At 42.3% G+C, this 27072-nt stretch overlaps 1 protein-coding gene across 2 annotated transcripts in view; it reads left to right on the top strand.

The window, feature by feature from the left end:
- The first annotated feature begins 1756 nt into the window (after nucleotides 1-1756).
- fubp1 (far upstream element (FUSE) binding protein 1) overlaps nucleotides 1757-27072 on the top strand; it is a 44143-nt gene continuing 18827 nt past the window's right edge. Inside the window, exons 1-4 of one of the 2 annotated variants that reach the window (XM_060830632.1) lie at nucleotides 1757-2094; nucleotides 12500-12590; nucleotides 21734-21769; nucleotides 23564-23600. In XM_060830632.1, the coding sequence (XP_060686615.1) occupies nucleotides 1876-2094; nucleotides 12500-12590; nucleotides 21734-21769; nucleotides 23564-23600 (383 nt within the window). In that variant the 5' untranslated portion in view covers nucleotides 1757-1875. The remainder of the gene's footprint in view (nucleotides 2095-12499; nucleotides 12591-21733; nucleotides 21770-23563; nucleotides 23601-27072) is intronic. The other variant, XM_060830631.1, reaches the window with a different exon arrangement.

The following is a 27072-nucleotide window of genomic DNA, read 5'->3' as shown; positions in this document are numbered from 1 at the left end:
AGATCAGAGCTGAAAATGTGTTGCTGGAAAAGCACAGCAGGTCAGGCAGCATCCAAGGAACAGGAGAATCAACGTTTTGGTCATAAGCCCTTCTTCAGCCCTTATTAACACTTTGCATAGAGTCCGTTTCAAAAAGTTAGCATTTCTATCAAAGATGTTGGCTGGACCCAGAGACGTAGGTGGGAAGTATACTCTACTCATGTGCATTCTCTCCTCTACCTGCCTTAAGCTAGGTTGTGAGTGCATTGTATTGGCATTCTGGTGGCCCCAGGCAGTATCTATGTTTGCTCTGCTGTCTCTCTCCATATTGTGATCTGGCGGCCATCTTGTGGCCAACTTATGGTTCAGTGGCCATCTTGTGTGTCCATGTGCCTAGTGTCACCCTACCCCATGCCATCTCCCACTTGTTAGTAAATTTGCAGATGACACTAAAGTCAGTGGAGTTGTGGATAGTGCTAAAGGATATTGTAAGTTACAGAGGGACATAGATAAGCTGCAGAGCTGAGCTGAGAGATGCAAATTCAGTTTAATGTGGAAAAATGTGAGGTGATTCACTTTGGAAGGAGCAACAGGAATAAAGAGGGTAATGGTAAGATTCTTGGTAGTGTAACTGAGCAGAGAGATTTTGGTGTCTACGTACATAGATCCCTGAAAGTTGCCACCCAGGTCAATAGGGTTGTTAAGAAGGCGTACAGTGTGTTAGATTTTATTGGTAGAGGGATTGAGTTTTGGAGCCATGAGATCATGCTGCGCGTGTACACAATTCTGGTGCGACTGTACTTGGAGTATTGTGTACACTTCTGGTTACTGCATGTAGAAAGGATGTGGAAGCTTTGGAAAGGGTTCAGAGGGGATTTACGAGGATGTTGCCTGGTATGGAGGAAAGGTCATATGAGGAATAGCTGAGGGACTTTATTAGAGAGAATGTGGAGAGGTGACTTCATTGAGACATATAAGATAATCAGAGGGTTAGATATCGTGGACAGTGAGAGCCTTTTGCCTCGGATGGTGATGGCTAGCACAAGGGGACATAGCTTTAAATTGAGGGGTGATGAGAAATGACAGTTTCTTTACTCAGAGAACAGTGGGGTGTGGAACACCTTGCCTGTGACAGTAGTAGGCTCACCAACTTTAAGGCATTTAGATTAGATTACTTACAGTGTGTAAACAGGCCCTTCAGCCCAACAAGTCCACACCGACCCGCCAAAGTGCAACCCACCCATTCCCCTGCATTTACCCCTTTACCTAACACTACGGGCAATTTAGCATGGCCAATTCACCTGAGCTGCACATCTTTGGACTGTGGGAGGAAACTGGATAACCCGGAGGAAACCCATGCAGACACGGGGAGAACATGCAAACTCCACGCAGTCAGTCGCCTGAGTCAGGAATTGAACCCGGGTCTCTGGTGCTGTGAGGCAGCAGTGCTAACCACTGTGCCACCGTGCCGCCCTTTATGGTTTACATGGTTATTGGATAAACATATAGACAACAATGGAATAGTGTAGGTTAGATGGGCTTCAGATTGGTTCCACAGGTCGACACAACATTGCGGGCCGAAGAGTCTGCAATGTGCTGGGCTGTTCAATGTTTTAAGTGACGCCCATTTCAGACTAGCCCCGCCCACACCGCGATGAAACCACGCCCAGTTCTGGCCGCGCCCCATTCGCGCTGACGCGGCTACGTTCAGCACTGGCCACGCCCCCTTTGCCGTTGGTCCCGAGCCCGGGTCCGAAGTATCGCGAGAGTTAGTCCGCGGCTTCTCCGCCCTGCCTTCTTCGGTGTGTCGGCCATTTTGGACTAGTTCCCCCCGGGTCCGTGCCGAGGCCTCGTTTCCTCTCACAGAGAAGAGAGAAAAAAACCACCCAGAAAAAGATGGCCGAATATTCAGCAGTGGCGCCTCCCAGCACGTTAAGCGGTGGTGCTAGCGGCGGTGGCGGCGGAGCGGGAGGAGCAAGCGGCGGTGCTGGCGCTGCAGCTGGCGGCGGCGGGGGCGGAGGAGCGGCAGGTGGCGGCGGCGGCGGCGCCGGGGCTGGAGGTGCCGGCGGCTTCAAGAACGACGCTTTCGCCGACGCCCTTCAGCGGGCGAGGCAGGTGGGAGAGCGCCGCGCTCGCCGTTTACCTCAGCCCCGGATCGCGGGCAGGCGGGCAGGCCTGGGCTGGCGGGGCGGGTAGAAGGCCCCGGCCCCGGGGGTGGGGGTGGGGCGTCGTGCTGAAGTGTCTCCGGTTGTGGGGCGACTGAACGAGGGGGAGAGTCTCGGGCCGCGGTGTCTCAGCCGGCACCGATCGGTTGTAAAGTGGAGTGAGTGGGAGAATGGGAAGCGGCCGACCAGTTGATTCCCTTCTGTCCCCGGCGCCCGCTCATCTGGCGGGGCTTCTTTGTCAAATTGAGTCCCGCCTCTTTCTTCCTTTCTCTCTCTCTCTCTTCTCCCCCTCCCCCGTTCTCCTATTATATTCTCAGCCTGTTTCAGATCCGATATTCCCGTTCTCCGACCTGGATTTCTCCAGCACATGTTGCCCCCTCCCCCTCTCTCAACTCTTTGTTATAATCGCCCTCTCTGCCTCTGCTCGAATACTGATGTCCCATTTCATGACTTCGTGCAGTACTCTCCTGACTTAAAGGAGAAAGCAGCCTCTCCCCTCTGAAGTAAAGTGGGCTACGGCGATCTTTTTTCCCCCCTCCTCTTTCTCTCCATTTCCCCACAACGCAAGTTTTTTAAAAAATCCCATGTTTTGCTAATTGCAACCAGATTTGAGACCCAGTGATGGATTATGAAGAAAACTCGGCACGAAAGTGTTACAAATAGTGAAAAGAAGGGGGTGCGTGCAGGTGAAAGTTTTCTAATTGAGCTATTTACTGATTCAGAAATAATTTTCTCCTCACCTCCCCGTGCTGATGCTGCTTTAAACTTTAACAAAGAAAAAGGCATTTATTTAAAACAAAAGGTTATAGAGAGATCAAGGGTGGGAAATTCGATCAGAGGCCAGATCAGCCATGAAGGAAGGCAGAGCAGATTCGAGGTGCTCCTGTTTCAATGCAGCAATGTGGAATTGTTGCGTAAGTTGTATCCTCATGCCAAATGAAGCTCAACATTTCATAGTCAAGTGAACACAAAATTAAATCTGTAAATCCGATACGAATTTGTGTCTTTCAAATCTGAACCACTTGATCAGAAATATTCCTCTGCTTTCTCTTGACTACTACTCAACTGAGATGTATTAGTGTGTAAGAAATCAGATTGTGGATACTTGAGCAAGCGTTAAACTCCTTGCCAATCAGTGTTCATACCAACTCTTATCCCTATATCTGCCCCTTGGGTCTCTTTTATATCTTTCCCTTCTCACCCTAAACCTATGCCCCTCTAACCCTAAACCTATGCCCCTCTAGTTCTGGACTCCCCCACCCCAGGGAAACGACTGTCCATTTATCCTATCCATGTCCCTCATAATTTTATAAACCTCTATAAGGTGACTCCTCAGTCTCCGACACTCCAGAGAAAACAGCCCTAGACTATTCAACCTCTTCCTATAGTTCAAATCTTCCAAACCTGGCAACATCCTTGTAAATCTTTTCTGAACACATTCAAGTTTGACAACATCTTTCCGATTGCATTCAATATTCCAGCAGTGGACTAAGCAATGACCTGTACAGCCACAACATCACCTCCCAACTCCTATACTCAATAAAGGAAAGCATACCAAACGCCGCCTTCACTACCCTATCTCCACTTTCAAGAAGCTATGAACCTGCACTCCAAGGTCTCTTTGTTCAGCAACACTCCCTAGGACCTTACCATTACGTGTATAAGTCCTGCTAAGATTTGCTTTCCCAAAATGCAGCACATCGCATTTATCTAAATTGAATTCCATCTGCCACTTCTCTGCCCATTGACCCATCTGATCAAGATCCCGTTGTAATCTGAGGTAACCTTCTTCGCTGTCTGCTACAACTCATCAGAAAACTTTCTAAATAAACCTCTTGTGCACATGTTCAAATCACTTATATAAATGATGAAAAGGTGTTGACCCAGCACCGATCCTTGTGGCACTTCCCTGGTCACAGGCCTTCAGTCTGTAAAACAACCCTCCACCAACATCCTCTGTCTTCTACCTTTTGAGCCAGTTCTGTATCCAAATGGTGAGTTCTCCCCTTGTATTCCATGAGATCTAACCTTGCTAACTAGTCTCCCATGGGGAACCTTGACGAACGCCTTACTGAAGTCCATATAGATCGCATCTACCACTCTGCCCTCATCAATCCTCTCTGTTACTACTTCAAAAAAAAACTCAATCAAGTTTGTGAGACATGAGTCAATCTTGGAAATATGATTAGGTTTGTTTTAACAGCTAATTCCAGAATTGAATTTTGTGATCTCTCGACTCCTTTTTCCCAGCAGTTTGTTTTAAATTGCCGGCAGTCGCTTGTTATTTTGCCCCTTCCTTAGTCATACAGCACAGAAACAGACCCTTGGTCCAACCCATCCATGCTGACCAGAGAGCCTAACCTAATCTAGTTCCATTTGCCGGCACTTGGCCCATATCCCTCGAAACACTTCCTATTCATATAACCCATTCAGTTGTCGTCTTAATGCTATAATTGTACCAGCCTCCTCCACTTCCTCTGGCAGCTCCTTTCATAACACATACATACTCTGCGTGAAAAAGTTGCCCCTTAGTTCTCTTTTATATCTTTCCCATTTCCCCCTAAACCTATTCCGTCTAGTTCTGGACAGCCACAACATGACCTCTTATCTCCTATACTCTATAGTCTCACCAACAAAGGAAAGCATACCAAAGGCTGCCTTCACCACTCTCTCTACCTCAGTAACTAGAAGCCTGTTTCTTTTGGTTCTTTGATTGTATTGTATTGTTTAAAATTATTATTTTTTCAAATTAAACAACCCAAGACATGAGAGACCGATAGTTGAAATACAACAGTCCCAGCATTTTTGCAGCTGTTCACTGTGATAAAATTCCCTAATTTACATATTTTTGCTCATAACCATTTTTGTCTCCTTCAAGTGAAAGAGGCCATGCACTCTTTTAATCTATGTCTTGTGTTAAAATTCGTTAAGATAAATTATTGCCTACTGCTTTGCTCCCTCTAGCCTGCTGGGTCTCATGGTTTCTCTGCAAAGTTATGTCTTTCTCTGTTTTGTTTCTGATCTCCCTTCATGCACAAAATGAGCTTAGCCTGTGCGTAAACCCCTCAACCTACCCATTCAATCCTGCCCCCACTGAATTCTTGACCACCCAGTTCCCAAGGTGGCTGATATCGTGAATGGTGCTTGCTTGTTGGTACTGCCTCCCGTTGCTTAAGAGTTCTGTTCATGGCAGCAATCTGAACATTTTTCCACTTCCTTCGTAACTGGTTCTTCTTAGGTAGGTTTTTTAGGGAAGCGAGGAGGTCTGTGACTGGTTCAATCTCATTCACTGAATCATCACCCACTCTAAGACCCACCCTCACTCTCATGCTTCTTCCCTAAACAGCCACTTTTACCTTGTTGCATTTACCCTGAGATGAGCTTCAACCCACATCTAGTCATTGTTACAAAATGATTCTGATTTGATCTATTTCATTTTGTCTGACTCCACTCATCTGCTGAAATAATCATCCATGTCTTTGTTGACTCTGCACATAACTGTTTCTATACATATCTGGCCAATTTCCCAAATTATGCCCTCCACAAATTTGAAGTTGCCTGATATCTTGCCTGTATTCCAACTCTTGACGAAGTCCTGTTCACCAGTCAGCCATGTATTTGCTGACCGTATATTGCTTGCTGGAAAAGTGATGCCTTTGTCTTAAAATTCTAATCTCTCTTCAAATATCTCCATCCCCTTGCTCCCTGTTTGGCACTGTAACCTCTTCCAATCCAGTATCCCTTTTTTTTAGACTTAGCATTTTTGGTTATGTTCGCTGCATGAGTGAAGGCTCTGTTTACATCTGCCACGGCCCTAAGATCTGAAAATTTGCCGTATACTCTAATCTACCTCAGTACTGCATTCTCTTCTTGAGTCAAGTGCATGGTATCCTTCTAAACCAAGACATGTTACTCAGCAACTGAGAATAGTCTTGAAAGGTTTGTGACAAGATTGAAACCCCTTACTTTATGATAAAGCCAGTTACACTTGATTTATCTGAAAGCTGTATTTTCAGGTGGGTTTAAGTTCACTTAAATGTTCAATGATTAGTTCGTCTGTCACCATATCTGAGACTAAATGTTTTGACATAACAAAACAGCAGGTGGGTATTTGCAGTGCAAAAAACTGACACCTTAACAGTTTCTCCACAATAAAATGTAAGTCATTTTTTGTTATTTATATAAATGATTTGGATGTGAACATAGGAGGTAGAAGTTAATAATTTTGCAGATGATGCCGATATTGGATGTGTAGTGGACAGCAAAGAAGGTTACCTCAGTACAATCTAATCTTGTTCAATCTGAGTGGCAGATGGAGTTTAATTGAGATAAATGAGAGGTGCTGCATTTTGGAAAAGCAAATTAGATCAGGGTTTATACACTCAATGGTAAGATCCAGGGGAGTGTTGTTGAACAAAGACCTTGGAGTGTAGGTTCATAGTTCCTTGAAAATGGAGTCTCAGGCAGGTAGGGTAGTGAAGAAGGCATTTGGTATGCTTTTCTTTATTGGTCAGAGCACTGACTATAGGAGTTGGGAGGTTATATTGTGGCTGTACAGGACATTGGTCAGGCCATTTTTGGAATATTGCATGCAACTCTGGTCTCCTACCAATCGTAAGAATGTTGGCAAACTTGAAAGATTTCAGACAATATTTACCTCAGTACAATCTGATCTTGCCATGGGTTGTAGGATTTGAGCTATACAGAGAGGCTGAGTAGGTTGGTGCTGTTTTGCCTGGAGCGTCGGAGGCTAAAGGATGACCTTATAGAGGTTTATAACATAATGAGGGACATGGATAGGATAAATAGACAAAGTCTTTTTCCCTAGAGTGGGGAGTCCAGAACTAGAGGGCATAGGTTTAGGGTAAGAAGGTAAAGATTTAAAAGGAACCTAAGGGGCTAACTTTCACGCAGAGGGTGATGCGTGTATGGAATGCGCTGCCAGAGGAAGTGGTGGAAGCTGCTCCAATTACAGCATTTAGAAGGCATCTGGATGGGCATATAAATAGGAAAGGTTTAGAGGGATATGGGAAATGGAACTAGATTAGGTTAGGCTCTCTGGTCGGCATGGATGGGTTGGACCGAGGGTCTGTTTCTGTGACTCTGGGGCAGAACAGTGGCTCAGTGGTTAGCATTGTTGCCTCACAGCACCAGGGTCCCAGGTTTGATTCCAGCCTCGTGTGACTATCTGTGTGGAGTTTGCACATTCTCCCGGTGTCTGTGTGGGTTTCCTCCGGGTGCTCCGGTTTCCTCCCACAGTCCAAAGCAGTTCAGGTAAATTGGCCATGCTCAATTGCCCATAGGTTAGGTGCGTTAGTCAGAGAGAAATGGGCCTGGGTGAGTTACTCTTCGGCGGGCAGGTGTGGACGTTTTGGGTCGAAGGGCCTGTTTCCCCGCTACAGGGAATCTAATCTAATCAGACTCTATGAATCCAAATATTCAGTACCTTCAGTAAGTTTTATGTTGAGAATTTTTGACTTTCTTGACTTAATGCCGTTACTTGACTATATGTCCAAAGCAGCTGTTTCTATAAGCTGTCAAAGAAGGCGAGAATGTATTAGAATTCTAAATGTGAAAAAAAAGATTGGAGACCTGAGTTAAAAACAGGTAATATAGAAAACGTTCAAGCGGTCAGACTACATCTGTGCAGAGAGATACTTTTCAGTTCTAATCATAAGCCTGAAATGTTGACCGTTGCTCAATCTACAGAGACAGCCAGGCCGACTGAGTACATGTTACTATTACCATTTTTGAATATTAAAGTTGCCTGACACCATACTGGTAATCCACATTGACCTTCTCTCATCCTCTTTAACCTTCTATGTACACAGCAGGCTTCTGAATTTGTTTTTTTAAAATAAGGACAAATGTTAGCTGTTCTATTCTGATTTTTTTTTGAAAATGCTCTCACGTGAAACAATGCTTGAATACAAAGTTTCCCGTGGGGAGTAAATTTTAAACATGGGTCAGACTTAAATCTCAATGCACAGCTACACGGATGGATTAAAGTTTCCATAATCCATGGCATCTTTTGACAATATCTTGGTTTGAAACTTAATGCTTAATTTGAGCAAATTGATGGTGTGGAAGGCTGAAGTTTAGATATGTGCTTTTATGATTTACTGGCATTGGGTGATGAAATGCAGAAACAGAATTGTAACCCAGAATGAGCCAGGAGTTGGGAAAGGTGAGTCACTGATTTAAAACTTTAAGCAGCAACAGCACTTTGGAGAGCAGAGATTTCTGGGAAAGGAGGGACTCTCCCCCCCCCCCCCCCCCCCCAGCTATATGAGTGAGTGTTTTCTAAACCGGAGACCCAATCCTTGTAGGGCCTCCCACCTATCCTCCACCTCTAACCTTATACACAAGGGACACATCATGTAAGCTTCCCTGTTTTTTAACTTTCTGATAAGGGTGCTAGCAGGAATGGCAGTGCAGGGAGAGGAATGTTCCTTCTGCATAATGTTTGGGGTGAGCAACGCCATTACTGTTCCATCCAAGTACATCTGCGGGAAGTGCACCCAACTCTCGCTTCTCCAAGACCACGTTGGGGAGCTGGATGAACTTCAGATCATTTGGGAGGCAGAGTCTGTGATAGATAAGAGTTACAGGAAAGTAGTTACTCCTAGACATGAAGAAAGCTGGGTAACTGTTAGAAGGGGGAAAACACAGTCAGTGCAGGGATCCCCTGTGGTAATTCTCTGTTTTGGGTACTGTTGGAGGGAACGACTTATCGGGGCATGCACTGGGGAGTAGGTTTCTGGCACAGTCTGTCCCTGTTGCACAGAAGGTAAGGGGAAAAGGAGGAGCATGTTAGTCATTGGGGACTCCATAGTTAGAGGGTCAGATAGGAGGTTTGTTGGGAATGGAAGAGACTCACAGTTGGTGTGTTGCCTCCCAGTGCCAGGGTCTGTGATGTCTTGGATTGTGTCTTTGGGGTCCTGAATTGAGAGGGTGACCAGCCACAAGTCTTATTCCACAAACGTACCAACGCGATAGATGGAAAGAGGGATAGGGATGTAAGGTAGGATTTCGGGGAGCTACTGTGGAAGCTAAGAGGAGAACAAAGTTGTTGCCTCTGGATTGTTACCCGTGCCACGTGATAGTGAGGCGAAGAACAGGGAAAGATATCAGCTGAACATGTGACTGCAGGGATGATGCAGGAGGGAAGGTTTCCGGTTTATGGATAATTGGGGCTCATTCTGGGGAAGGTGGGCTCTCTGTAAACAGGACGGTCTTCACTTGAACCAGAGGGGTACTAATATCCTGGATGAGAAATTTGCGAGTGCTATTTGGGTGGGTTTAAACTAGCTCAGCTGAGGAATGGGAACCTGTGTTGTAGTTCCGGTACACAGGAGAATGAGTAGAGAAAACAAGGACAGACAGCTGGCAGACAGCAAGCTGGTTTGAAGGGTGTCTACTTCAATGCTAGGAGTATCTGGAATAAGGTAGGTGAGCTTGCAGCGTGGATATGTACCTGGGACTTTGATGTTGTGGCCATTTCTGAGACATGGATAATGCAAGGTCAGGAAATGGTTATTGCAGGTTCCAGGATTTAGACCTTTCATTAATTTCAGGGAAGGTGGTAAAGAGGGGAGCGTGTCTTTGTTAGTCAAGGACAGTATAATGGTTCGCTGAAAGAATGTTTGATGAGGTTTCATCTACTGAGGTGGTATGTGCTGAGGTTAGAAACAGGAGAGGAAGAGTCACGCTGCTGGGAGTTTTTTTATAGGCCTCTACAAATTTCCAGGGATGTGGAGGAGAGGATTGCCAAATCGATTCTGGGCAGCAGTGAAAGGAACAGGGTGGTCATAATGGGGGCTTTGACTTCCCCAATATGGACTGGAAATTCTATAACTCTAGTATGTCAGATGGAGCGGATTCAGTCCAATGTGTGCAGAAGGGTTTCCTGACAGTGTGTCAAAGGGCTGTCAAGAGGTGAGGCCATACTGGATCTGGTACTTGATGAGCCAGGCCAGGTGCTTGATTCAGTGATAGGTGAGCACGTTGGAGAGAGTAACCATAACTTGATTATGTAGTTGAGTGATGGGAAGGGGTAGATACATGTTACGTGGCAAGAATTAACAATGGGGAAAGGGCAATTATAATGCGATTAGGCAAGACTTAAGAGGCTGAGAAGCGGGCAGCAAAATGCAGGAGATGGGACAGTCGAAATGTGGAGCTGGTTTAAGGAACAGATATTGTGTGTTTTTGATAGGTATGTCCCTATCATGCAGGGAGGAAGTGATTAGGGAACCGTGGTTTACTTAAAAAATGGTATTTCTTGTTAAGCAGAAGAGGGAGGCTTGTGTGACATTGAAGTGAGATAGATCAGATAAGGCGATGGAGTGTTAGCGTAGCTAGGAAGGATTTAAAGAGAGTTAAGAAGAACAAGGAGGGGACATGACATTACAAAAAGGATGTGGAAGCATTGGAAAAGGTGCAGAGGATATTTACCAGGATGTTGCCTGGTCTGGAACAAAGATCTTATGAGGAAAGTCTAAGGGACTTGTGTCAATTCTCATTGGAGAGAAGGCGGCTAAGAGGGGATTTAATTGAGACGTAAGAGGTGATCAAAGCATTAAATAGGGTGGATGGTGAGTCTTTTCCCAAGGATGATGACATCTGCTTGTACGAGGGGACATTGCTACAAATTGAAGGATGATAGATGTCAGGGGGCAGGCTCTTTACTCAGAGTGGTAAAGGTGTGGAATGTACTGCCTATCAATGTAGTCAACTCAGCAACACTAGGGGCATTTAAACAGTTTGGTTAAGCGTATGGATGATGGGATAGTATAGAGTGATGGGCTCAGATTTGTTCACAGGTTGATGGAACATCGAGGGCCAAAGGGCCTGTTCTGTGCTGTTCTGTTCAATGTTCTATGTACTGTATATTTTATAGTACAGTTTAGTGATATGGTACTGAGGAGTCAAGAAAAGCCATTAGTTTGATTTTCAGAGTTGCAGATTTTGAGGAGAATCACTGATAGCGTTAGCCTGCTGGAAATAGCCATGGTTCTGTAATAAAAACAGAAAATGTTTGAAGTACTCAGCAAGTCCAGTAGAATTTGTAGATAGAGAAATAGACTTAATATTTCATGTCTGATGTGACTGTTCTGAAGTGGTTTTTCAATGTACACCTTTCCTACTAATCTGAGAATATGTCCTATTCTGAACATTTTGATGATGCATTAGAATTATTGTGTAGAATGTAAGTATTTGTCCAAAAATGGATATGTAAATGTCTTCAAAATTGTTAGAAGAAATTAAGGAATGTCTCAGTTAATGTTGCATTAAATCTCCATTGAAGTATCAGACTATGGTCGGTAAGATTTCTTTAGCCAGATCAAAAGGAAAGACTATCAATTTTGGAACATGGATTTCTACCTCATATCTTAATCAAAGTGGATTGTTCTGTCCCGTAGCAATTGCCAATGCCTTTGGATATTCCTAACAATAATCATGAATTGCTGTAGTTGTGGGTATGCAGCAGGCTCCAAAGCACCAAAGGTTTCACCTAGAAAGGGGATGAAACTTCTGCAAATCAACCTCCCAGCTCAGCGAACATACCCACAACTATGGCGACTGGCACCTGAGGTACAAATCTTCACGCAAACCTTGAATAATCATGAATATAACAGTAAATCCACTTTATTCTCTAAATCACAAATTGCAAATTTGTTATCCATGACAAAAAGTAAGCTAACAACTAAAATTAATATCCATGGACCCAAATTGAATATCCGCAATTTTTAACCTGTTTATAAATAGGCTCCGCACGTGCAAATTTCATCATTTACAGGGGTTTTCACAGGTACCGAGCAACAGAAATTGAAGCGCAACATCCAAGAACCGTGGATGCTCGAGATCAGCGATTGTTGGAAATTGCCGTTTTGGCACCAGCGATTCTTTTTCAAAGCAGGAAGAGACCAGGAGCATTAACTGTTTCCTCTCCACAGATGCTGTCAGACTTCCTGAGTTCTAGCAATTTCTAATTTTTGAAATTCAAACTGTGCTGTGAGAAAGGTCCATTATTAATTGTTTAGCTTTGAGCACAAATAACATCAGAAGTAAGGCAAAAGTGAAAGGGATAAATTCCTTCTTATCCATTGTATATTTTCTTTTCCCTCATTTCCTCCTACCTCTGCAGCTTAACATTTTTATTTGTGGAGTGAGTGTGTCAATGGCAGTGTCCACTTTTTTTTCGCATAATCCTAAGCCAGTTTCATTGAAATAGAACAAACAAGTTGCTTTGTTTTGGAATGTCTGCAGAGCTGTGGTGTGAGGTAGGGACTGGAGGATTTTGTATACTTATGACCTAAAAATACAACTCTGCAGTTATGTTTTTTCCACAGATTGCAGCAAAAATTGGTGGGGACACAGCTACCACAGTAAATACGTCAGACTATGGATATGGTGGACAGAAAAGGCCGCTGGAAGATGGAGGTGTGTTCTCAGAATTTACTTATTATGCCTAAAGTATGGATACATTTATGTTGGTGTACAAACATCTTTTTTAAAAAAAGGATCAAATATGGAAAAAGGGCAAAGTCAAACGCTCCCTACTTAAATGTACATTTGCAAAACAAATAACTTCCTGGTACGAGTAGTGGTTAATGGATATCAGTTTGTAACCAACAGGGAGACATGATTACAAGGAGATCAGATCTGGGAAATAATTTTTAGGATATGTGCATTTTCAGAATGACAGCCAGAGAGAAAGGGGAGCTGGGCATACTTTATTCATAAGATGGAAATACATATGATAGAGTCATAGAGATATACAGCATGGAAACAGACCCTTCGATCCAACTCATCGATGCCGACCAGATATCCCAACCCAATTTAGTCTCACCTGCCAGCAGCTGGCCCATATCCCTTGAAAACCCTTCCTATTCATATATCCATCCAGATGCCTTTTAAATGTTGCAATTGTGCTAGCCTCCACCACTTCCTCTGTCAGCTCATTCCATACCCGTACCACCCTCTGGGTGAAAAAGTTGCCTGTTAGGTCTCTTAAATCTTGCGCCTCTTGCCCTTTACTTCTGGACTACCCCAGGGAAAGGACCTTGTCAGTTTATCCTATCCGTGCCTCTCATGATTTTATAGACCTCTATAAGGTCGCCCCTCAGCCTCTGACACTTCAGGGAAAACAGCCCCAGCCTATTCAACCTCTCCATATAGCTCAAATCCTACAACTCTGGCAACATCATTGTAAATCATTTCTGAACCCTTTCAAGTTTCACAACATCTTTCCGATAGGAAGGAGACCAGAATTGCATGCAGTATTCCAAAAGTGACCAAACCAATGTCCTATACAGCCGTAACATGACCTCCCAACTTCTGTACTCAGTACTCTGACCAATAAAGGAAAGCCTTCTTCACTGTCCTATCTACCTGTGACTCTATTTTCAAGGAGCTCTGAACTTGCACTCCAAGGTCTCTTTGTTCAGCAACACTACCTAGGACCTTACTATTAAGTGTATAGTCATAGAGATGTACAGCATGGAAACAGCCTTCGGTCAAACCTGTCCACGCCGACCAGATATCCCAACCCAATCTAGTCCCACCTGCCAGCACCCGGTCCATATCCCTCCAAATCCTTCCTATTCATATACTCATCCAAATACCTCTTAAATGTTGCAATTGTACCAGCCTCCACCACATCCTCTGGCAGCTCATTCCATACATGTACCACCCTCTGCGTGAAAATGTTGCCCCTTAGGTCTCTTTTATATCTTTCCCTCCTCACCCTAAACCTATGCCCTGTAATTCTGGATTCCCCGATCCCAGGGAAAAGACTTTGTTTATTCATCCTATTCATTCCCCTCATAATTTTGTAAACCTCTATAAAATCACCCCTCAGCCTCCGACACTCCAGGGAAAACAGCCCTAGCCTGTTCAGCCTCTCTCTCTATAGCTCAAATCCTCCAATCCTGGCAACATCCTTGTAAATCTTTTCTGAACCCTTTCAAGTTTCACAACATCTTTCCGATAGGAAGGAGACCAGAATTGCACGCAATATTCCAATAGTGGCCTAACCAATGACCTGTACAGTCGCAACATGACCTCCCAACTCTTGTAAAAAGTGAAGTCTGCAGATGCTGGAGATCAGAGCTGAAAATGTGTTGCTGGTTAAAGCACAGCAGGTCAGGCAGCATCCAAGGAACAGGAAATTCGACGTTTCGGGCCAGAGCCCTTCATCAGGAATGAGGAGTGTGTGCTAAGATAAAAGGTAGGGAGGAGGGACTTGGGGGAGGGGCGATGGAGATGTGATAGGTGGAAGGAGGTCAAGGTGAGGGTGATAGGCTGGAGTGGAGGGGGCGCGGAGAGGTCAGGAAGAAGATTGCAGGTTAGGAGGGCGGTGCTGAGTTTGAGGGAATCAACTGAGACAAGGTGGGGAGAGGGGAATTGAGGAAACTGGAGAAATCTGAGTTCATCCCTTGTGGTTGGAGGGTTCCCAGGCGGAAGATGAGGCGCTCTTCCTCCAGCCGTCGTGTTGTTATGTTCTGGTGATGGAGGAGTCCAAGGACCTGCATGTCCTTGGTGGAGTGGGAGGGTCTCTTTGTTCAGCAACACTTCCTAGGACCTTACCATTAAGTATATAACGTCCTGCTAAGATTTGCTTTCCCAAAATGCAGCATCTCACATTTATCTGAATTAAACTCCATCTGCCTCTTCTCAGCCCATTGGCCCATCTGATCAAGATCCTGTTATAATCTGAGGTAACCCTCTTCGCTGTCCACTACACCTCCAATTTTGGTGTCATCTGCATAGTTACTAATTGTACCTCTTTATGCTCGCATCCAAATCATTTATGTAAATGACAAAAAATAGAGGTCCCAGCACCGATCCTTGTGGCACTCCACTGGTCACAGGCCTCCAGCCTGAAAAACAACCCTCCTCCACCACCCACTGTCTCCTACCTTTGAGCCAGTTCTGTATCCAAATGGCGAGTTCTCCCTGTACTCCGTGAGATCTAACCTTGCTAATCAGTCTCCCATGGGGTATTTTGTCAAACGCTTTACTAAAGTCCATAATAGATCACATCTACTGCTCTGCCCTCATCAATCTTCTTAGTTACCTCTTCAAAAAACTCAATCAAGTTTGTGAGACATAATTTCCCACGCACAAAGCCTTGTTGACTATCCCGAATCAATCCTTGCCTTTCCAAATACATGTACATCCTGTCCCTCAGGATTCCCTCCAACAACTTGCCCACCACCAACGTCCAGCTCACTGGCCTGTAGTTCCCTGGCTTGTCCTGAGCACCTTTCTTAAACAGTGGCACCGTGATAGCCATTATTCGGTCTTCCAGCGCGTCAACTATGACTATCGATAATAGAGTTCTCGGGTACACTGATCAAGTCCTGGGAATTTATCCACTTTTATGCGTTTCAAGACATCCAGCACTTCCTTCTCTGCAAGATGGACATTTTGCAAGGTGTCAGCATCTATTTACCTAGATTCTATATATTCCACATCCTTTTCCACAGTAAATACTGATGCAAAATACTCTTCCCCCGTCTCCTGATGTTCCACACAAAGGCAGCCTTGCTGATTTTTGAGGGGCTGTATTTGCTCCCTAGTTACCGTTTTGTCCTTAATGTATTTGGAAATACCCTGGATTCTTCTTTACCCTATTTGCCAAAACTATTTCATGTCCCCTTTTTGCCCTCCTGATTTCCCTCTTAAGTATACTTGTTAATGCCTTTATACACATTTAAGGATTCACTTGACCTATCCTGTCTTTACCTGACATATGCTTCTTCCTTTTTCTTAACCCAACCCTCAATTTCTTTTGTCATCCAGCATTCTCCATACCTACCAGCTCTTCCTTTCACCCTAACAGGAATATACTGTCTCTGCACTCGTGTTGTCTTATTTCTGAAGGCATCCCATTTTCTGGCCATCCCTTTACCTGTGAACATCTGCCCCCAGTCAGCTTTTGAATGTTCTAGCCTGATACCATCAAAATTGGCCTTTCTCCAATTTAGAACTTCAACTTTTAGATCTGTTCCATCTTTTTCCATCACTATTTTAAAATTAATAGAATGGTCCCTGGCCCCAAAGTGCTCTTCCACTGACTCCTCAGTCACCTGCTCTGCCTTATTTCCCAAGAGTAAGTCAAGCTTTGCATCTTCCACAGACTGAATCAGAACAGTTTCTTGTACATGCTTAACAAATTCCTCTCCATCTAAACCCTTAACTCTATAGCAGTCCCAGTCTATATTTGGAAAGTTAAAATCCCCTACCATAACCACCCTATTATTCTTACAGGTAACTGAGATATTTTTACAAATTTGTTTCTGAATTTCCCATTGACTATTAGGAGGTCTATATTACAATCCCAATAAGGCGATCACCCCTTTTTTTTCTCAGTTTCACCCAAATAATTCCCTGGATGTATTTCTGGGAATACTCCCTCTCAGTACAGCTGTAATTCTATCCTTTATCAAAAGTACCACTCCCCCTCCTCTCTTGCCTCCCTAGAACATTTATATCTTGGAACATTAACTACCAGTACTGTTCATCCCTGAGCCATTTTTCTGTAATTGCTGTGATATCCCAGTCCCATGTTCCTAACCATGTCCTGAGTTTATCTTCCTTCCTTGTTAGGCCCCTTGCATTGAAATAAATGCAGTTTAATTTATCAGTCGTACATTGTTCTCTGCTTTGTCCCTCCCAGCCCTGACTGTGTGGCTCGCTGCTTTTCTCAATTGTACCAGTCTCTGATTGATCTCTTTCCTCACTAATTCCCTGGGACCCACACTCCCATCATGCTAGTTTAAATTCTCCCGAGCAGCTTGAGCAAATCTCCCTGTCAGTAAATTAGTCCCCTTCCAATTTAGGTGCAATGCGTCCTTATACAGAAGAGATTCCAATGATCCAAAAATGTGAATCCTTCTCCCATACACAGCTCCTCAGCCATGCATTCATCTGCTCTATCCTCCTATTCCTGCCCTCACTAGCTCGTAGCACCGACAGTAATCCAGATACTACCCTCGAGGACCTCCTTTTTAAATTTCTGCCTAACTCACTATATTCTCCCTTCAGAATCTCAACCTTTTCCCTTCCTATGTCATGCTGGGCTGTCTCCCTCCATGAGAACATTCTGCACCCTCTGAGACATCATTGATCCTGGCACCACGGAAGCAACACCATTGAGATTTTGCTGCTGTCCACAGAAGCGCCTGTTTGTGCTTTGGACTAGGGAGTCCCCTGACACAATCCATCTCTTGGAACCCGACATACCCCTCATTGCATTAGAGCCCATCAGAGTACCAGAAACTTGGCTGTTCATGGTACTTTCCCCTGAGAATCCATCACCCTCTACATTTTCATAGACAACATGTTTGTTTGAAATGGGGATACCCACAGAAGACTCCTGCACTACCTGTCTTTCCCTCTTACCTTTCCTAGAGTTAACCCATCTGTGTAACTGTATCTGCGACTTTTCTCCTATCCTATAACTGCCATCCATCACACCCCCTTGCTCTTGAATGTTCCTTGTTGCCCTCTAACTGTTGTTCCAACTGTTCCTTTGGATCTGATAGGATTCGCAGCCAACAGCATTTATTGCAGATATAATCCTTAGTAACATGTAAACTCTCCCTAAGCGCTCACATCTGACAAGAAGAGCATCTCACTCTACTCAGGGCTGTTTATGCTTCTTCCAATCCGCAGACCTAGAAAATAGCCCCATCTTATTTCTCTACAAAATACTGTTCCAGACTAACTTAATACTTTTGGATTATATTTTTAATTTTAATCAAGAGACATATCTCAATAAACCATATAATCAAGAAAGAACCCACCCTATTCACTATTGCAGACTCCCCAGGCCACACCTAAAAATATTCACTTATCTGTCTTTCTGCTGTGACCTTTCTCAAACAGGTTCCTCCAAGATCAGTTGTGAATTTCACTATTTGATAATTTTCCCAGGCGCACACTGATGTCCAGCGATACATGAATTCAGCAGCAAAGGCAGTACTGCGCAGGTTCACTGTCAGTTAGCAGTGTAGGTTTCTTTCTCTCTCTCTCTCTCTCTCTCTCTCTCTCTCTCTCTCACTCCTGCACTGACCTCACTATGTGCTGCCTTTGTCTGTTCCTCTCCCTTTTAAAAGTGCTGTTGTTTTGACTTTGTTTTTCCTCCAGAGTTCCAAAGCAATGCAACAGCTTGTAAAATAGTAATTGCTGCTCCTGGAATTTGAGGAAACCACCTCCCAACACCTAAAATAACTCCAAAAACAGCAGCGTGTTACAGCCAGAAATTGTTCCCATCCTCCATCTTGGATTACCCATAATCCACAGAAACTATCCTTGGGTCAGATGATTTGGAATCCAAACGGCTGGAGGTTATAAATAACAAAGGGGAAGAAGAGACCTTTGATAGACCATAGGCCCTGTAACAGTAGCTGTACTCTTGGACAGTGAATCATGAGATAATGAGGCCATGCTAAAAGGGTATCATAGGTAACTTCAATCTTCATATGGATCAGGAAAATCAAATTGGCAGAAGTAGTCCCTGGGGGAAAAAAAAAGTATGTTTTTGGCACAGTTTGAGATTGTCTCGGATTCAACCAAGAGTTAAACTATTTTGGAGCTGGTAATATGTAATAAGGTAGGTTTAATAAGTTGGCTCGAGTGCAAGCTGGCAGGAATAGGTCCAGGAAGGGGATATGAAATAACTGCACAAAGGCCACTATTCTAAGGGCGGCACGGTGGCACAGTGGTTAGCACTGCTGCCTCACAGCGCCTGTAGACCCGGGTTCAATTCCCGACTCAGGCGACTGACTGTGTGAAGTTTGCACGTTCTCCCCGTGTCTGCGTGGGTTTCCTCCGGGTGCTCCGGTTTCCTTCCACAGTCCAAAGATGTGCGGGTCAGGTGAATTGGCCAAGCTAAATTGCCCGTAGTGTTAGGTAAGGGGTAAATGTAGGGGTATGGGTGGGTTGCGCTTCGGCGGGTCGGTGTGGACTTGTTGGGCCGAAGGGCCTGTTTCCATACTGTAAGTCTAATCTAATCTAAAAGATCTTCCAGGGATCAGTGGTCAGAACATGGTAGAATTTAGCATTGAGTTTCAGAATGAGATACTAGGGAGGGAAATAACAGTCCTAACCTAAATACGGGATGAGTAGAGTTTGCTGGAGTGATGTGTGAAAGAACTTAAGCAGAAAAGACAAGTTGATGAATAATGGCAGGCATACGACTCAAGAAAAATATACCTTGGTCAGGAAAAAGGATTCTTGGCATGGTTAACTGTGGAAGTTTGTGTAGTATCAAATTGAATTAGTCATGGCATGGCTGAATTTTTTTATGAGAAGCAGTTGAGTATGTTGGGCTTGTACCTATTGATATTTCAAAATATGAGGTGATTTTCTTGAAATGTTAAAGATTATTAGGCTTGACAGGGTGGATGCAGAGTTTGTTTGCCCTGTGGCATGAATCTAGAGTTAGACATTCCAATATAAGGTACTGTCTGTTTAATACACCAGGAGGAATTTTTTTCTGAAGAAATAAAAGATAAGTTGGATACATAATAGGTAGTTAAAATATAACGGTTCAAACTCATTGTATGACAATAAGTGCTTCTTTTATGGTATGAACTATAATAGCTCTAAAGAGTTTGATAAAAATGAGAGAAACAGAATATCTCAGTAGCACCAGCTCAAAATGGTCATTTTACTTTGCTTAAGTATATGAAAATGCAATTTCATGTCCTGTTTAATGTTTTCAAAGAACATTTATTCAGAAATCTCTAAACAGTGGCTGACTTTTTCTTTGTTCAGTGCGTTAATAGCCCCTGTTTAATTCTCATTTTAAAGATTGTTTTAGGTCAGGTCAAGAACAGAGCAAAATAGAACTCTCATGTTCTTCTATGTCATAATGGCTCTTTGTTCATTCTTCACTCTAGAGCTTTTTCGGGTCAGTTTCAGGAATGGTGCAAAATGTTGCAGATTTTTCATTTTGCTAAGCGGCTTTTCAACTTTGACCTTGAGCAGACTCTTCATGACACTTGACCTGAAAGTTGTAACAATTTTTAAATGTTTTGAAATGATTATTCAACAAATCTGAACGTGAGCAAGTAGGGAGCATTTTTTTTTCAAAGGTAGAAAACAGCTGCTTGTGTATAATTAAAAACAGATCTTGCACAGTCCTGATTTATAAGAAGGTGGAAATGAGAAGAGGTTTATTTGGTGTTGTGATATTGACAGGTAATACACAAGCAAAATAATGAAGTCACCATCCACATTTTTGCTTAATTTTTGAAGAGTTGGTGCCATGTTGACATGTATGTATGACATGATTTAAGGGGATAAGGTCATTTGATATTGTCGTCTTCTGGCATGTGAAGTGGTTTAAACTTCATTTTCTTCTATTAGTCTGAGAATGTTATCTTGTCTTTACAAAATATAAGACACAGAATGGCTTTTATTCTAGTTTGAGCAATTTTTGTGCAGGAGTACATTTGCAAACATATTTTCTAAGTAGGACAGTGTTTCTCCTTTACACAAACTTTGATTGAACTACAGAGTTAAAACATTCAACTTAGGACCAGCATTTGGCCATTCAGCTCTTTGACTCTGTTCTGCCATTCAGTGAGGTCAAGGTTGACCTGGTTGTAGTCTTCATTCCACTTTCCTCTGCCCCCCATAACCCTGGAATTCTGTCACAATTAACAGCCATAGGAGACATTAATTGAGAGTTCTTTGCAAACTGCAATATTTAAACTAACCAGAAGGAACGAGATTTAATGGAGAAATATGGATGTGATTTTGGTTCCTGGTTAGTGTGCTGATTTGTCAGCACAGCTTTTTGCTGATCATTAGAAATTGTACAGAGGATATAGGAGAAAGCTTTATAGAAATGAACTCAACTGTATTGGTGGACTGTTGTGCCTGTCCAGTAAAGTGTGGATATGAGAATTTCCTTCTTAGCTTTTAAAAAAAATGCGGATCTGCTGACGACGCTACAGTTTGTTTACAGACTGCTCTTCTGCGCTGACACTGAATTTCAAGCATAACTCTTCAAGTTCGGGCCAGGAATCTAATTTTGCGTCAGTCCTAACTTTTGATGTTGCTTGGAATGTTGTGTTTTCCAAATGTACTGCAAATGTAATAATTTTGATTACAAAATTCTTTTTTTTTAGTTCATGTAACAACAAAGAAAACTGGAGTATGCCTTGTGACCCATTGAGTCTGCTCCACAGTTCAGTATGATCACTCAACTCCACACCTAGTTTTTGCTTTCTCCCTGTAACCTTTACTTCTTTTATCCTGAAGAACAGTGTCCAACTTCTTGAAAACATTAAATATTTGACCTCAACCATTTTCTGTAGAAGACAGTTTCACAGATTCACTATTGTGCGTGAAGCAGTCTTTCCTCAGCTCAGCCATTAATGGCCTATTCCTTATCTTAAACTATGACCACTTTTTCTGAACTTCCCTGTCATCAGGAACATCCTTCCTCTGTTAATCCTGCTTTCTGAAAGATGAAAATTGACAGGGCTGCTTCACAATGATTATTTTCTTTGGTTTGGTGGAATAGTTAGATGCATCAATTGAGAAAATTCTTTGTTTTGCAGATCAACCAGATACCAAGAAAGTTGCTCAGAATGATCGTAAGTAGTGCTTTTCTGGCTCTTCCATTTTAGCGACTTTGAGATAGCTCTTTTCCCACTTGTAATTTAAAAAAAAAAGACTTGTATGACTAATCACTCTTCTGTTGTATGAGCACAAGTTATGAAATGCACTTGCTTGCATGTATCCCAAACAATTTTAGCTTTATTCAAATTACTTAATTTTGTGAACCAGATTTGATTTGCTACAAAGTTGATGGAGCTTAGCCAGCACAGATGCCATGTGCATTGGTTGTCTTGTGCTTTCCTGTTAGTCAGTTGAAACTGTTCACGTTTGGTTGGCATAAATTGAGACAATGTTCTTCTAAAACGGATAACATTGTTTCAACAGCATCATCCACATGGTTGGGTCATTCCTTCTGTCAGTCATATCGAGATGATAAATAGAATAAAAACTAGAAATCCTGGAAACCAATCAAAATAATTTAATATTAACTAACTATTAAACAACTTTAGACATCATAACATGATCTTAAGGTGAAGTTTGTTTTCCACAATCAGTATCACCTGGGTTTTCTTTGCTCATTAATTTAAAATTGAGCCATCCTCAGCTGGTTATTTATTCTCATCATAGATTTTTTCCAGTGAGTAGGTAATTTAAGTATTTGAAAGACACTATTTCCATGAAGTCTTGCTTCCCTAAACCTAGTGTGTTAAGCTCGCGTCAATCTGACCATTGCAGCTTGATTGCTCTTTATTTTTAAAAAAAATGGAAATAACATTTGATATTAACAAAAATGATTATGAAGTTTGTGAAAAGATGAGAGGTAATTTTCTGCTTATGGGAATGACTTGTTTTGTCTTCGAAAATGAAATTTGTTTCAAAAATTCAGGTCACTTGGCCTGAATTCCTATTTCCAGAATAAGGAGAAACGTGCTCAAGAGATTGATTCCAAAATCATTTTATGAGCCTGATTTTGCCTTCTGCCTTGAACAAAATTTGTCTAAATTTTTAAGCCTTCATGATTTATTGATTGATATCCTGGTTCATAGAAAAAAGCCACCTTGTACAACAGCGTTTATGACCGCAAGTCAGTTTTAGAGAAATAGCAGCACAATAGCATCCCACAAACAGCAACTATCTTGTCAACAGAGAGTTTCATGGAGTTTGTTTCCACTGTATGACCTAGGTTTCCTTAGCTCATTAACCTAAAGGTTGATCTTGATGACCCATCCTCAGCTGCTTATTAATTCTCTTTATACCCATTTGCTGTGAGCAGGTGAATAACAGTTTTGAAATATTGAAATCTAGAAATATTGGTATTCATATGTCTACTTGACAAGGTGCCCATGTGCAAATGCAGGGTGTCTCTTGGCTTTATTGGAAATTTGCCAAATGGAGGGGAATATGTAAGAAACAGAAGTGGTGCAACTGGTAGCAAGAATGAATATATCCCCAAGATTCGAGCAAGTGGTTACAGCTGTAGTATGTACTAAATTGAGTAATTAAGGTCAATAGGATAAACATAGTTGAGGGTAAGTTTAACCAAAGGAGGCTGAAAGACTGGAACAGTGTACCAACAGGGTTAGATTAGATATGGCGGGAGGGGGCTCATGTGGAGCATAACCACTTAATAAGCAGTTTCATCAAATGGTTTGATTCTATTGTAAATTCTGTGTCTAGCATTCGTTAAAATCTTTATAAACGTAATTTTAACTTTTTCATGCTGTGCATTTTGTCACTTTTAATAAGTTTTTATTATAAACTTTCATTCTAAGTTTTTATAATGTTCAGCCATCAGATTATTGGTTAATACTTGTTTTTTTTCTTCCAAGCATTTGGAGCACAGCTAGCTGCAATGCATCAACAGAGGTAGGGAAGACATTTATTAACTTAAAAAGTTGTTTGGTTATCAAGAAATTGTGGCATGGCTGATTTAAAAGAAAAGTTGCCAAAACCTTTCATTTTGCACTCATCAGAACAACACACAAGAATACCAATTTAAGGGAAAAATCAGCATTCATAGACGAGAGGAGACTGCTGTTTTAATAGCAAGTGGATTCTGATTGTACAGGCAGTACCACTGAGTATGCGCCATTAATGATGTTTAAATTTACTGCCAGGCTTATTCAAATTATAAACCAGACAAGTTGACCCTCAACATTAACTTGACAAATGAACCAGCAAATGGCTGTCACTTAGCATGATGAGTTGAAACAGCGCAGTGCATGTACATTTTCTTCACAAAGCACAGGGCCCAAATGTTAATATGTAGCTTCCACTGTATGCAAGTGCACATACTGCAAGCCCAGTGGGCGATCCTAATTTGTTTGTCGCCGTAATTCTTTGAACACTGGGTTACCCTGCAAATTGTGTCCCGATTGTAAAGTCATGTCTGATGTTGGTAACTTGAGAGTTTTGCAAGTGTGGGTGGCTGGCTGGGCATGTTCAGTATCTTATTGGGAGCAGCTCAAGCTATTGGCTGTTTGATATGATGTGCCAGTCTTTGGAACATAGGCTTATGTACCGAGCATAACAAAGCAATTGAAATTCCTGTACTACAACACTGATTTGTATGACAGGTAGAATATCTTTTTGGCTTGATAGCAGCATCCTGTTTGTTGTGAGCACCACTTGAAATGCTACTTCTAATTTCCAGGGTAACCTGGGCATTATTCCAAAGATGGGTACTGACATAGTCTTCTGGGGTTGCATATGCACATTTATTGAAGGTGTGAGGGCAGATTGAGACCATGGTTAAGGCAGCATGTGAAAATTATGGTGGACCTTTGTAAAACATCAGCTTCGCTTCGACTGAGGCATTGCGGACATTTCTAGGCACTTAACATTAGAAAAGTATGAAATCTTGACACAGTAAAGAATAGAAAACAATGGTTCCAAGCCAGGGACTGTAATTGTCTGTACGCGTTATAAGCTATTGGAGATGCTCAAATCTGAGGGATCTCAACAAAGTAGGTATGTGAAATTCGCCATTTTTACTAGAGCTGAAAACAAGAGCTGATTGTAGATGATTAAGAGTCACAAGCAGTATGAGGAAACCTTTGGTGCCCCTAGAATGTTCCTCTAAGGTTATAGTGAAGGGAGAGAGAATGGAGCTATTCCAAGGGAAGTTGGCGAAGCACCTGAAGATGTGCAGTTTAGGTGAATTGGCCATGCTAAATTGCCCATAGTGTTCAGGGATGTGTTGGTTGGTGCATTAGTCATGGGAAGTGTAGAGTAATATGGTAGGGGAATGGGTCTGGGTGGGATACTCTTTGGAGGGTCAGTGTGGACTTGTTGGGTCAAATGGCCTGTTTTCACACTGTCTGGATTCTGTGATAGAGGGAGAACGTTTGTAGCCTTATGAGGAAATGGCAGGGGTGTGGAATCAGCTGACTTGCTCCTGCAAAGTTGGTCTGGACTTGATAGACATAAAAAACACTTCTGCACCGATAGTGTTCTATGGTTTTATGTAATAGGCCCCAGCCACACTTTCTAAAATGTGCACGTACAGGTTTGTTTGGTGTTTGACTAGCATTATAAGTATGTAACTGGGAAATTTGATTTATTTTCCATGGAGGGTGAAGACCAAGTATTTCTTATGAAATGGGGTTAGAGATGAGTAGACCAATGTGCTTGTTTCACAGCCCGTTCTAATAAGCTTGGGAAGGTGATGGTTTGGTTGGCCTGTCACTCGATCCTGAGGCTGGTGTTCTGGATTCATGTTTCAAATTCCAGCTGATCAAATTAATGATCGTGAAACTCATCGATAATTCAGGGAAGGTCGTTCTATCATTGCGTGGTCTGACAAATGTGACTGTAGACCCACTGCAATCTGGTTGACTTTTAAATGTCCTCTGAAATGGTCTGAAAATGTACTCAAGTCAAAGAATAGTCAAGAGTTGGCCAAAAAAATGTACCATGAAATATATGTAAAATATTAAATGTGTGCAGAGTAAGTAGTGTATTTGCCAGATTGAATCTGTAGCTTTACTGTCCTAAAATTGGTAACACCAATGCATGTTCCTTCCAACTAAATTACAATGCAATCTGTCCTCACTTAAACATCATAGCTTTGTTCTTTAGAGAAACTACTTGAGGTGAATCATAGGTTTCCATGTGATTTTGTTAAAACTGGAATTGAGTTACTCTGAGCAGGTATTGAAGTAACTCATTTTAATTTGTTTGTCTGTCGTGACACAGGAAGTGCTGTTTAGCTTTTTAAAAATAATTCTTGATGGTATTGTGTAGTTCTTTACCTGTGCAATAGTTGAGGAACTTGTACAAAGCTTGTGAAGTCAAGCAGCTTGCTTTCTTCACTGAAGCTTTCCTTGCCTGAGGACTGGCTTTGGTGAGAAAACTGTTGTACCTCACTGCTGGAAACGAAGCACTGGAGGCAGTTTAAAATCTCAGATTGCAGGGTGGGCTCAGGAGCCATTTTAAAGCCATTGATAAAATGTTAGAGGAGCCATTTTAAATTCTATTATTCGATGCCTTTAGTTTAATACTGCAATCCCTTCTGAACATCAGTCAGAAACACTCAGTAATTGCCTACTGCCTCCACTGTACCATCTCCCAGCTCATCAAAGTGGATGGTGCAAATGATTTGGGAGGGCATCAAAATATGGTGATACTGGTCTTGTGGCTAAGAATGCAGATGATGCACTGGACCTGTCGACCACGTGGAATCCACCAGCTGGAACAGTAACATGTTAATCTCAAGTGAGAGGGACTGTTTGAGAAAGACTGGTGATTGTTGGCTGATTTTATTTTTAAGATATTGCCAATGTTGTAATGTTCAGAATATTTAATGATCTCTTTTGTAATTTCAGTGAGGATATTGCAGAATTGCTCATGCGTCTTACAGTATAATAATTTTCATTGTTTTTCCAAAGCAAAACTGTGCTCAGGAACTTAACTTTGGTTTTAACATTGATTCCTAATGAAAATAATGCTTATTTTAACATATTTATTCTTCATAACAGTATAAAAGACTATTTTCCAATACTTTGTTCTGGAAAAAATCATACTAGACTCAAAATGAAAACTCTGTTTTTACTTCCATAGATGCTGCAAGCTTTGCTAAGTTTCTCCAGCATTATTTCTGTGTTTGCCTTATTTAAAGGCTATTCATTTAAAACTCTGATGTTCTGCAATACAACCATAACTATTAAATAAGGACATCTATACTGCAGTGTACTGTGGGACTTGAGCAGAAACAAATGGAAGCATTGTCAGTTGAAATTCGTTACAATTCTGAACGCCAACATGAAATATCATTTAACAAATGTACAAATATAAAGAAAGTACAATGTGCTGTAAAAATTGCATTTAATTTGTATTA

Source organism: Hemiscyllium ocellatum, chromosome 9 (assembly GCF_020745735.1).
Source record: "Hemiscyllium ocellatum isolate sHemOce1 chromosome 9, sHemOce1.pat.X.cur, whole genome shotgun sequence".
Classification (NCBI taxonomy): Eukaryota; Metazoa; Chordata; class Chondrichthyes; order Orectolobiformes; family Hemiscylliidae; genus Hemiscyllium; species Hemiscyllium ocellatum.
The sequence above is the reverse complement of the archived record's forward strand: the minus strand, read 5'-3'. Positions and strand labels throughout refer to the sequence as shown.